Raw genomic sequence first — 12,609 nt, forward strand, 5'->3', positions numbered from 1 at the left:
TGAAGCAAGAAAAACACGTTAAGCAAACACGATAACGATACTATATAGATATGAGGACAACAAGGACAAAACACACAAAGAAGAAAGGAGAAGACACAAAAAAAAAACAAAAACAAAACAAAACAAAAAAAAAAACAAGCAAATTTATTTCAATTTAAAAATTTTGGTCACGCTCAACATGGAAAGTGAGTTAAGGCCGGTCGGTCGGTGGAAGTGTATGGAGGGGCGGGGCGCCTAGGCAGGGGTGCCATTTGTATAATTGCTGGCGTGATGGAAGAAGAGTAAACTTTTCTCCACTTTTTTTTTTTTTAACCCCTCCCTAAACCGAATGTCCCCTGCCTAGCAGACCCCTCTCTCTCTCTGCCTCTCTGTCCCTTTGTACTTATATGTGGCAATGCCTAGTTTATTCCATGACACGCTTCAAGGACGCTTGACAGCAAAATAGAAGCAGCATCAGTAAGAGGAGAATATTATAAGCTGAGGACAACTTTGGGCTTGGGCATAATATGCATGAATTGTGAGTGGTTGAGTGGACAAAAAGAGGGGTTTGCCGAGGACCCGACCACGGGGCGGGGCACGGTAATTGAAATGGTGTGCGGCAAAAGTGATAAACTAAAAACCTAAAAAGTTGCATCTTCTCAAACATTATAGTTTTAATCCTACCCATAAAGCGAACGAACATGCCATCAGTTAGTGATTATATGTACATATGATGCTCAAGTAGATATATCGAGATTAATATTTAAAACATTTCTCTGCAACGCATAAATTGTTTTAGCAATTCAACAGATTCACATTTTGTTTGCAGTTTCACTTATTTTCAAAATGAAAATTACTTTACTTTCCCAAAAAATTAATTGAAAAATAGCTTTTAACTTTGCAAACTTTCCGATTACAAAAGATTTCCGATTTTACGTATTTCTATCGCTTTTGATTTGGTGTTAAATTTCTCAAATTTCAAATCATTTGCCTTTGAATTAGTTGTCGTTGATACGTTTATGTTACACCTATCACAAGTAAATGAATTTACAATTTGCTCATTAATTTAAAAGAGTTAATTTTGATAAGCAATGAGACAATTATGTGGTGAAATTCATATGAGAACAATCTAAACGGAAATGTCCTGGTCTTTAAGTGTTTTCCAAACGTTTTCCATCGAAATGCTTTTGTCACTCTTTAGGATTGCTACGAAATCACAATTAAATTCAGTGTAAAATATATGTTTCAAATTGTTTAAAAACTTATTTCCTTTCCAAATAAGTTTAAAAAATCATTTTTGAATCAAACCCGTTTTATTTTTGTCAGAATTTTCACTCAAGAGAAATTTATACCTAAATAATTACTCCTTAATAAAGCTTAAACAGTAGACGAAACAAAAATGTTTTGAACTCATCAAATCCAAAAACGATTGACATTTTCATTGCAATGTTCAAAAACGGTTTCGAAATCGCTGTCGATTCATGTTCGAAAACTCATATGAATTATTTAAATAATCATATTTATCAATAAATTATTTAGTTTACATGATTCCACTCTTTGACATTACACTTCATATATGCCTTACTAGATAAAGTAAAAACAAATGAGTAGATATACTTAGTAAATCATCGCAAAAATTTGAGAAATATACAAAAAAATATCACTCACAGAATAATCTTAATTGTTAGCTTAAGCTCGACCTTTACAAATATTGTTCAACATCAAATGTCCATTTTGGATGAGGATTTCCAATTGCATGGCTTGTGTAAAATTCTGAATTCTTTGGACCAATTGTTTTTGTAAATACACGAAAAGAGTTTTGAATGACCACAACTTCCATATATTTTGTTTTGTACTTTGTATGATTTCCATACTTAATCCATCTGAATGTGTAATCTGAATTACACATGAACTTTTAATACTGTTGCTTACGCATTTGCCTTGTGCTGACTTAAAGCCTACCCTTAAATTTGAATTGTAAGCTTCTGCAGGAAGTTTTTGACAGCCAACGAGAAATTTAAATTGTAAAAACTGTGTGTTGAGGACAGCGACAATCTTTCAAGAAGTGGCCGATTCAGACTCAATAATCTAAACGAAGTATCCTGACCATTTCTATTCCTAAATGAAAACCAGCCAGGGTTTCGAATTATCGTGCCATTCCAACCTATGTATTTCCGGTCCTGCGAATCGAACTGCGTTGTTAGTTTTTCAAGTTATCACGACAGTTTCATACAAAATTTGTTGTGAAAGTTTTTTATCAAAGTTTGTCTTGGCTTCTTATTTTCTACAACCTTTCTTTCACAAAGTTTCTAAGAATTGGTCAAGCGACAAGTCCAAAACTTATATTTCTATCTGTTTGTAAATTTTGGACCAAAATGTCAATGAATTTCAAATCTTGATCCTTTTAAGTTTTTTCTGTCGCCTTTCTAACATTTTTTATTGAAAGCTTTTTTACAAAATTAAAACTGATTATGCTACGGAGACACCAGACCTTTCCAATTGTCAACTTCTAATATTCTGACATTATTATAGTAATAAGAATGCCTAATATTTTAGAATTTAGAATATATGTATGTATGTAAGTAATTTGTTTTCATTGAAATTTAAGACAGGTGCTTAAGAGTAGCTGCACTTTCTTTAAGGCACAAATCTTGAAGCCAAAAGCACTTAAGTTGGCTTTACTTGAATTTGTTGCTGTGTATATTTTGTCCGTCTTGTTGTTGTTGTTATTGTTTTAAGGCCCCGGTGATTTATGTCTGGGAATTTATTTAATATGCATTGGCGACTTCAAATCGTAGACGAGTGTCGGAGCCAATGCCAACATCTACATATATATGTATGTACATATAAAAAACGCTAGAAGTTTGCTTTCCACAGAGCCTTGAGCCTCGAGCCTTGAGCCTTGACAATGGCAATGAGAATGTCAGACATCGTGTGTTGACATCGATTGACAAGGTGGAGGAGAAAAGACCAACCACCTCGACTCCCACCCGCCAAAAAGCCACACAGTAAAACTAAGCCAAACTCAAAGCGTTGGCTGACCCATCACAAAACTACACTATACAGCACCATACTACACTATTCAACACCAGAATCAAGGACAGGCAACAAGACGAAGAACAAAAAAGAAAAACAAGAGGTGACGGCGTCCAAGTCCGAGTAAAAAAGAAAACGTGCTTGTCGGGTTTGTGTGTGTGTGTGGGGGGGGCGGGGGGAGAAGGGGAATGAGAATGGGCATGGGGCAACCACGTGTTGTCCTTCGCTTAAGCTTTTTAAATGTGCAACAAGCAGAGTGTTGGCCAAATGCCAGAGAGAAACACACCACCTGGCCAGGTGAGTATCCACTGTCTACGTGTGTGTGTATGTTGTTTAGGGTTGCTGTCAGTTTGTTGTGGTTATTGTGGTCAAAGGAATACATATATATAGAAAATTGTATAGAGTGCGATTGCGGTTATGGCCTACTATTGCCTATGTATAGGCCTTTAGTTATATATATGTATATGTATATTGCCATAGAAAAGCGCAAACTTGAAGAGTTCTCTCTTTCTCTATACAAGGCATAATTTTTTTCCAAAGTGTGAATCAAACGTTTTATATGACCAAAACCTCATACAGAAGGTCAATTTAATCCATTGCGACTAATTAGAAGCCTTGACAAAAATTTATTGACATCGTACTATGCCTAATTTATGCCCATGCCCATGGCAAACTAGACAAAGGCAGAAATAGGCATTTATTAAACTCCCCCACGCCACACGTCACACGCCTCTAGGCCACATCTCTCTCTCTCTTTCTCTCTTTACCACTTACTATTTGCAACCTTCAACTTGAACATCCAGAAGGAGAATAAAGAGGAATTGGAGGTTGGCTGGTTTATGGGGTTAGGGGTATGGGTTAGGTATAGAATGAAAGGTTTGCTCTTCATATTTGTGTAGTCTATGTGTGAAATGTCCTTGTCAAACACTAATGGCGTCGTCGTTGCCGTCGTTTGCTGTTGTCCTTGCCGCTTCTGTTAATGTGCGACAGTTTCCTGCTGCCATCGACGACAACGACGACGACGACGACGACGACATTTGCTATGACGTTTCCTAACAGCGGTTTTTATTTCTTTATTTACGCCAAGGCATTTAGATTTGATTTATATTTTGAATACCCTTTGAAAAAAGGGTACATTCATTTTAACCATAAAAGAAAGCATATATGACCATATAAAATATATATGTATGTACATATATTCTTGATCAGCAGAACGTTCGTTGGAATCAATGCAAACTCTCCAAATCCCCCTACACCCTTTAGGCTACAGCGCTGAAGTTTTGCATGTGGGCTTCTTATACCATATAACTTTCACTATATCATATACTTCCCATAGGTACGATTAATTCGCTTACAGTGACTTTTATCTTTAGCTTCGTTAACTAAATTTCATCAAGCTCCCATCATAGGTCGAAAAATAAGTTTTTATCAGAAAAATACCTTTCCGCTTCTTCAGCGATTACCACAAATGATCAGTTATTATTTTGATAGATAATCGTATACACTGGTAGCCACTCTGTTAGTGCTTTTAGTACGTTTTAATTTCAACTCTGATTTTATCGAGTCCCGAGTAACCTAATGAAAATGTTTGTTTTGGCAATTTGTTGGTTATTGTATTTAGATGATAAACGTGGATAAATGTGGTCATCTCATCTTCCACCGTCTACAAATGCTTTTGAACGAACAAAGCCCCCATTTTTCGGCGGCATCTTTAGCTATATACTAGATAGACATGTGAACTCCTTGAAAAAGTTGTAGATCTAGGAAATCCAAGATAAACTACATACCATGCTCCTTATTGAGAGGGATTGAAAACTATTTAATTTCTTAAAAGTCCATCATGTAACTATATTTACACCTGGCCAACACTTAACACGAAATCTATTACCACTAACTTGATCTTACATGATTGTGAATATACGATGGAATATATATGTGAGAATCTCCCAAGTGAGCCACCTAGAATTATATTGGCGTATTTTTTACACAAAAGGAATAATGAAAAAATTTATTCTTAACCGCTTTTGAAGATTTCAACTTGTACCAATTTAATTATCAGCAATACTTTGTGGCATGAGATATAAGAATATTATATATGTCGGGAATTGAATTAGGCATTTCTAAGAATTTGAATTGTGTGCCTACTTTTAAAGCGAATTGATCAGTGTTGAGTAATGAATAACATGACTGATGTATAACTGTATAACACTTGAAATGTGCGATGACAGTATAACATATACTCGAGTGTGGCTCAGTGTGCGGTTGAGAGAGTTCAGTTTCTTTTACTATTGAAATTCAACCTGAACGCATGTCGAGACTCGCGGCACAATTTTAGTGATAAAAATTGAAGCCAATGAACGATTCATGAATCCCTGAAACCCCCTACTCCCCGATACATATATATTGATTTGGTCAATCGACACTATGAGCACTTAATGACATACCTTTATCTGTTCATTTGGTAAATGATTGGAAGGTCAGACAATCATGGACGGATCAAGGGGACCCACACCCCACGAAATGTCAATATTTGGAATAATTTTAAACTTTTATCATCTCTTCATACCCCAAACTAGTCAATCTTCCAAGTGGTCAGGCAAAATTGATAAATTCTTAATATACCAAATCGCCCAACTCCAAAAACTACTACATTTTCTATGACAAAAAGCCAAATACTTTGGTCGGACACCCCTGGAAATTATTTTCTATATCCAATCGATGAGGCGCAAGAATTTTACTCGATTCCATGACGATATATTACAAGCGTTTACTGACAATAAAGTGATCAAATCAAAATCACTTTGAACCTCTAGAACTAATAGTCTTAGCAAACAGTTTAAAAGTGATGTTCTCTTTGAAAATCTTGGAACATAATCATTTATTTTGTAATATGGATTCGCTTAATACGATGATAAACAGGTAGTCTTTGTGCTAAGCGAGGGGGAGGAAAAACTTGCAAGGGTATGCAAACTTCGGCACTGTCAAAGTTAGCCCGGTCCTCTGCTTATCTTTTTTGCATATAAATGAATAAGGAAATACATTGATTGAAATGGGATTCGTTAAAAGCTTACATACACATACTTAGAATATTAAGATAAAACTATTATTGGATAAAGAAAACTAGTCTAATGCTAAAAGTGCATCTAAAACAGCAAAAATTTCCATTTGCCTTACATTATTCTGTATATTTCTAGATATTTGCTTTTATTGAGATATATGTATACATATTCTTATTGTGCATTGTTTATTGGTTTTGTTTGTTTTGCAGAACTTATGCCTGTGCAGTTTTCCATCGATTTTCGTCTTGCGTCAACAACGGACTGGGGATGAAATACCAAACACATAAAACGGATTTGATATTCAAAAAATATGCAGGTAAAGATACATAACAGAAAAAAAAAAAAAAGTAAACCCCAAAACATATGTAGTACCCAGGCTACTGAGTACCTATGTGTATGTTTGTGTGCGTGCGCGCGTGTATGTGTATGTGTGTGTGTACATACAAGGAAATCAAAATATAGGCAAAAGCTTATCATCGAATATATGCAACAACATGGCGACTAACAAGGCACATCGCCATTTTTGTCAACGAACTAACTGCAAAAAGTAACTAAAGGCACATACCCATCATTTATGTGTCGGTGTGTGTGTGTGAGTGTGTGTGTGCGTGCATGTGTGAGTGCATGTCAGAGGCTTTCAAATAATGCGAAATACATCGCCAGAAGGGGAATGGAACACAACATTGTCAATATGATGCAAATGCAAATATTTATTACACATTCTCGCGAGAAATAAGAAAACGGGAAAAAATTCATTTTTGTCCGCATGTCAATTGCAATTTACATTTGCGTTTTTAACTTTTGTAAATTAAAATAACCCAAATATATCGATTAACACTAAAGTTCAATTATATTCTCGTAAATGAAATGTCATTTTGATGACATGGTTAATCAAATGTCAATAAAATTTTAATTTAATAAAAATAAAATTAAAATAACCCAAATATATCGATTAACACTAAAATTCAATTATATTCTCGTAAATGAAATGTCATTTTGATGACATTGTTAATCAAATGTCGATACAATTTTAATTAAATAATACTACTACCTTTTATTTTCGGAACAGCATGAATCTTTACTTATGTTTTCCATTCCATTATACATAGGTCAATCCAACAGACATTTACTTAAAATCCACCCACTAATTCCTTAAAAGCCTCAAATACATAATAAAATATATTTTTATTTAGCCTCTTGGTGTAAAAAAAGTGTTAAAACTTGCTTAGATCTAATTCTATCACTAGACATCTTGACATTTCCATCCAACATTAATCGTAAATATATTCAACTTTTGAAAAACTATTGCAATATTTCCAAAACATTTTAATGCAGTTGTAAGAGAACATTAATTTACTTTAAATTCTGTTACTTTTTTTGGTCAATTTTATCGACCGTTTGGCCAATATGGGCTAAAAAAAAAACCATGATCGACGTTAACAGATATACATATAAAAGCGAGGTGCTTGTTTTGGTGCTATTTTTTTCATCTCAACGAAACAATCGATTCAGAAAATTGTTGAAAAGAATAAATCAGAAAAAAATGAATCCTAACAAATTCAATCAAAATTCGATAAATACTGATATAACTAGTCTCTTAAGATTTTATAAGATTTATCTTGTTCTCTCTCGATTTTCCATATTTTTCAATGTTTTCAATACCAAAAACTAAATTGTCGACAAACTTTCTCATCATTCGCTATGAAATTGGTTGATTTATCTTTTCTCAAGAACAAAACCAATCATTTGTTTTCAATTTCGATTTAATTAGATTTTGAGCATTGTTACATTAATTAAATTGAAACTTAGTTAATTTTAATAAATAAAAATTAAAATGGCTATCAAATTTTAAGTTCAAATAAGGCTCATAATTCTGCATGGTATGGAAAACGTTGCCTTTTGCTAATTTCAGAAACTTTATTTCAATTTTAGTTTCAAAGTCTCTTCAGGTTAAAAATTGTGTATTTATTTTTTGGAGCATTTAGATTTTGGCAATGAATCAATCAGCATTATACTAACTTTTTGTTGCTATTATTGACAATTGTAGAAACAAGAAAAAAGGCGCGAATTGCGCTTGAAGCGATTCTGGCGCTCACCAAAAACAACATCCTCAGACGATTCGACGGGATATGAGAGTCCGACACGGACAAAACAAGCGGCAAGTGGTAGTGATGCACAGCGTTTCAATCATCTGCATTACACCAGCCTTTCTCAGGGCTCGGGTTCTGGCACCACAACGACCACCTCATCGTCGGCGGCGGCAGCGGGTTCCAATGGTGGTGGACCCATTGTGGGCACATCACAGGGAATTGGAGGAGGTGGTTCCGGTACCACAAGCAATAAACCATCTTGTTCCCTGCCGTTGCTTCAGGTGTGGCCCAGTCAGGTATGTTCATATCAATTTATTTACATACATCCATATATTCATATATGTATGTGTGTGTGTGTGTGTGTCTTTGGGTGACTATATGTATGTGTGTGTGTGTGTGAAAGAACAACAAAACCCATACAGGAAGAAGAAAAAATATATACCTGCCAACAGTGTTTCAATTTCAGTTTTTAGTTTTTTGTCCAAATTTTTTTTGGTCATTTTTTTGTTGAGGTTATGTTGTGGTTAGTGTTCTGTTGTGTTAATTTGTTTTTCAAAACAAGTTTTCTCTTCTTCTTCTCACCCACCCATCTACACACACACACGCACACATACATCATACACCATACACACACACACATACGCCCACAAAAAAACAAACAAACATATGTACTTACTGCTGTGTGTGTTATTGCGTGTTTCGGTTTCGGTTTTTGTGTGCTGGTTTCGGTATTATTGGTGTGGTATAGCCGCTTTTGCGCCAGGAGGGCTTCGTACAATTGCGTCGTAACAGCGGTCCCGAGGGCCAGCGGGTATGATTCCACAATATTCAGTTCTCCTTTCTATTCTTCAACAACTACTACTCAAGTTTTTTTTTTTGTTTTCATTAACTCTCTCTCTCTTCCTCGCTCTCTCTCTCTCTCTCTCTAAATCTCCATTGTTTTTGTTTTGTTTTTTGCTCTAACCAAGAATTTTCCTATTACCACTAACTAGTCTTCAAACATTTCTTTCTCTCTCTTTTTCTCTCACACCAAGTTTGTTTAACTAATTATTAGAATTTTAATTGCATGCCTCGAATCAATTTAAATTAATTTTTTGTGTAATCCAATTCCATTCTCCAATTCTCTCTCTCTTGTTATAGAGCTAAAAATGCTCTAGTGTACTTAAAATACTAACTAAATCAAATTAATTTTTGACTAAATCAAGTAATATGAAAAATCTACCCATATATATAACTTGAGGTTGATATTATGTTTTTGTTTTCTTTTTACTTAAACTCCCCTTACACCCCCTCCCTTTTCAATTTTAGACTACTTTTTTATGTATTACATATACATATATACATATATATATATAAATACATAGATATATTATATTGGGAGATTTTTGTTATCTTGCACCCATTATTCAAACACATTATGTAAGTAACACCCTTCCCATTCGAAATGAAATGAAGTAAGACACCACCAAACACCAATCAAGTCTCTTCACTCTTTTGTATATAAGAATATTAGGAATATCGTTAAGATATCCACCACCTATTCCCTTTCCTACCCCCCCGCCTCTCCCGCACTCCCATCTTCCCCCTCTCTGTCTCTCTCTCTCACACAGCACTTGAAACCTAATTATTTAAATACATAATACCGAAATGAAATTTTCAGTTTTCTCTCTCATATTAAATTGAACTCTTACAGGATTCACCGCGTGGCGAAGCCGACGGCCAATCGTTCATCTTTCCCGCCATTGTGGAGACAAGTGTCAGCAGTCCAACAGCCGCTGGTAGCAGTAGCAGCAGCCATGGCAACAACAGTTCCCAATCCCGACGGGACAACAACCATTTGAGTCTGAGTACAGATCGAAGAAGTTCTCTGTACTGTGATACCCTGCATGCAGGCGATTCGGGCATCGATTCAGTGCAGGCATCGCCATCACCAAATGCTTTTATTGCACCACCAGGAGTCCATGGTAAACCTAATAGAAATAAAAACCGTTGAGTCCCTCAAACTTTACCACACCTTCAGATTAAAAGTCTAGATCATGAAGGCCATTCAAGGCTAAAACATGTTGAGAATTATACATTTATGAATCGTAAATTTTCAGAAATTTAACTATTGTTTTTACTATTATCTAACCCATCTCCCAGATGGATGAAAGTTACCTTTTTCAAAACTCGTTAAGTCAAATATTATTACGATGGCAAAAGTTTCTTTGTTTCCTTTTACAGTACATGGTCTACCCCTGGGACAAACGGGCGGAGGGTCCTGCCATGTCTCGCCCACGAGTACACCAACACAGGGATCACCGAATCTATCGCTGGGCAGGCGGGGCATGCGTAATAGCATTTGTGTGGTGCCCAATAGTGGGGCAGCCGGAAGACGCAAATCGAGTGCTCTTCTTCATCCAGATCATGCTCGTCTATTTGCACTGAGGATGAAACATGCGGCGGCATTGGAACGGGCTCAAACATCACCAGATCAGACATCGATTGAAGATGCCACTGAATTCCATGATAATGGTTTGGCCACCAATCTACGTTTGTGCTCGGCCTCGTCGTCGACTACGTCGTCGCTTACATCCGTGGCAGCGGTCAGCCTGGGCGGGGCGGGAGTGGGCGGAGTGGGTGGCATTGGGGGAATTGGGGGTGGTAGTGGTGGCCTAGCCACCAGCAGTGGTGCTGGCTCCTCCGGCTCCGCCTATGCTGTGGGCGCGGCGGGCGTACAGCAGCGCGTCTCCGATCCCTGGCTGCAGCCACAATCCGATAGAGAGCGTGACTCTCGACAAGATCGTAGACGTTCCTCAACAATGACAGCACGCTATTCACTATTCGATGCCCTAGATCTGGAATATGTCTTACTCCGTGCCGCAGCTCGCGGCTCTGTGGGTCCCTATAGCCTAAGCGAGTCCATACATAAGCTAACGTTTACTCAATCATTGGCATTTCCGGCTCTGGCTCGTGGCTTGGCAACAAAACGACGACGATCTGCAACACATACCAGTTCGAGGCCATTGAATCCACATGAATCGGGACTGAATACATGCGCCAAAGTGGTCACCGCTGTGGTCCTAGTGGCATTATCCTTTATGGTCTTTTTGATTGTCTACAAATTTGTGAGAACGTGAGGTTTACTCCTGGCCCCGACGCCAGATTTTCCAGTTACATATCAAACCACTTACGGCTTGGACGATCCATCATTCTCATCCTCGTCATCATCATCATCATCAACCACATCGTCCTCGGTGGGCCGCAGTCTTGGTAAACATATGTCGGGGTTCAGGAGTAAATTGGGTCTACGTCAGGCAGACTTTGAGTAAATTTTTTGTGATACAAAACTCTATCAATGACACATGAAACAAAACCCAAAAAAAAAGAGGAGAAACCAAACTAAACTAACACACACACACACACATACACACAAAATTATAATAAATCTAAAGGCTTAACATTTAGCAAACAGCTTACAAGGCTTGCCAGAGTTTCATTATAAAATATAATACATATATATATATACATATATTTAATAACAATTCATTTTTATATATTTAAGTATATATGTATACATTTTTTTTTTGTTTTTTTTTTGCTAATATTTAAGAAATTGCTGCTTGCATTTTCCTATACTCCTTTTTTCGGCAAAATAATATTTTGATATTTATAAAAAGAAAAACACTGGAAAAGGGAGTGAAAGGAAAACCCACTCATTTTCATTTGCAGTAAGTGCCTAAACAAAAGAAAACAAAAACAAACAAAAGAAAAAAAAAACAACTTTTCAACTAACAAACAAAATGGAACTTGTGTACGTATATCTATCCTGAAAACGAATTTAATAATAATGCTGTAATGACACTAAAGAGAAAAGAATGAGAAAGAGTGACTAATATAGAATTTATCACACTCACTCACAAACATTCTTTGAATAATGTTCCCTTCTTTCAATAGGTAGATACATTGATAGACTCAAATGGAAGCGCTGAAAACTGAGCTATACTTTTTTTTAGTTATTCATTTCCTATTATAACTTTCTTTCTACACTTTCTTGCCAATGTCGTTCAATGGAGAGATCGGTCCTAATAATAAATATATGACCTCTAAAGAAAAATGAAAGTGCGAAGCCAAATTATTCGGTTTCAAATCGTTTGCCTTTGAGTTAATGGAATGAAAAGTAATTGCAAAATTTCTTAGAAATTCTACCAAAACCAAAAAAAATTAAAAGTGAAATATTATGATAGCAGTTTAAATGGAATTTTCCTGTTCTCGTTTTCCATTGTTAATAAACAACAAATAGATTCGATGTGAAATATATGTTCGAAATTGTGTTTAAAAACTATTCACAAATGAAATCCAAAATATTTTTGCCCAAATTTGCACTCAAAAACAAATTTATACCTTAATAATTTTAATGCTCGTCAACCATGTAAGCTGATATACTTCGTACTTGGCTTGGAAAA

General features: G+C 36.0%; 1 protein-coding gene across 1 annotated transcript in view; it reads left to right on the plus strand.

Moving 5' to 3' along the window:
* LOC6645571 overlaps positions 1-11,346 on the plus strand; it is a 35,313-nt gene extending 23,967 nt beyond the window's left edge. The window contains exons 2-6 of the mRNA XM_023177525.2: positions 6,284-6,390; positions 8,122-8,460; positions 8,913-8,975; positions 9,858-10,128; positions 10,388-11,346. Of these exons, the coding sequence (XP_023033293.1) occupies positions 6,385-6,390; positions 8,122-8,460; positions 8,913-8,975; positions 9,858-10,128; positions 10,388-11,283 (1,575 nt within the window). The 5' untranslated portion in view covers positions 6,284-6,384 and the 3' untranslated portion in view covers positions 11,284-11,346. The remainder of the gene's footprint in view (positions 1-6,283; positions 6,391-8,121; positions 8,461-8,912; positions 8,976-9,857; positions 10,129-10,387) is intronic.
* Positions 11,347-12,609: the final 1,263 nt, after the last annotated feature.

The sequence above is a fragment of the Drosophila willistoni genome, assembly GCF_018902025.1.
Source record: "Drosophila willistoni isolate 14030-0811.24 chromosome XR unlocalized genomic scaffold, UCI_dwil_1.1 Seg143, whole genome shotgun sequence".
In the NCBI taxonomy this organism is placed as follows: domain Eukaryota; kingdom Metazoa; phylum Arthropoda; class Insecta; order Diptera; family Drosophilidae; genus Drosophila; species Drosophila willistoni.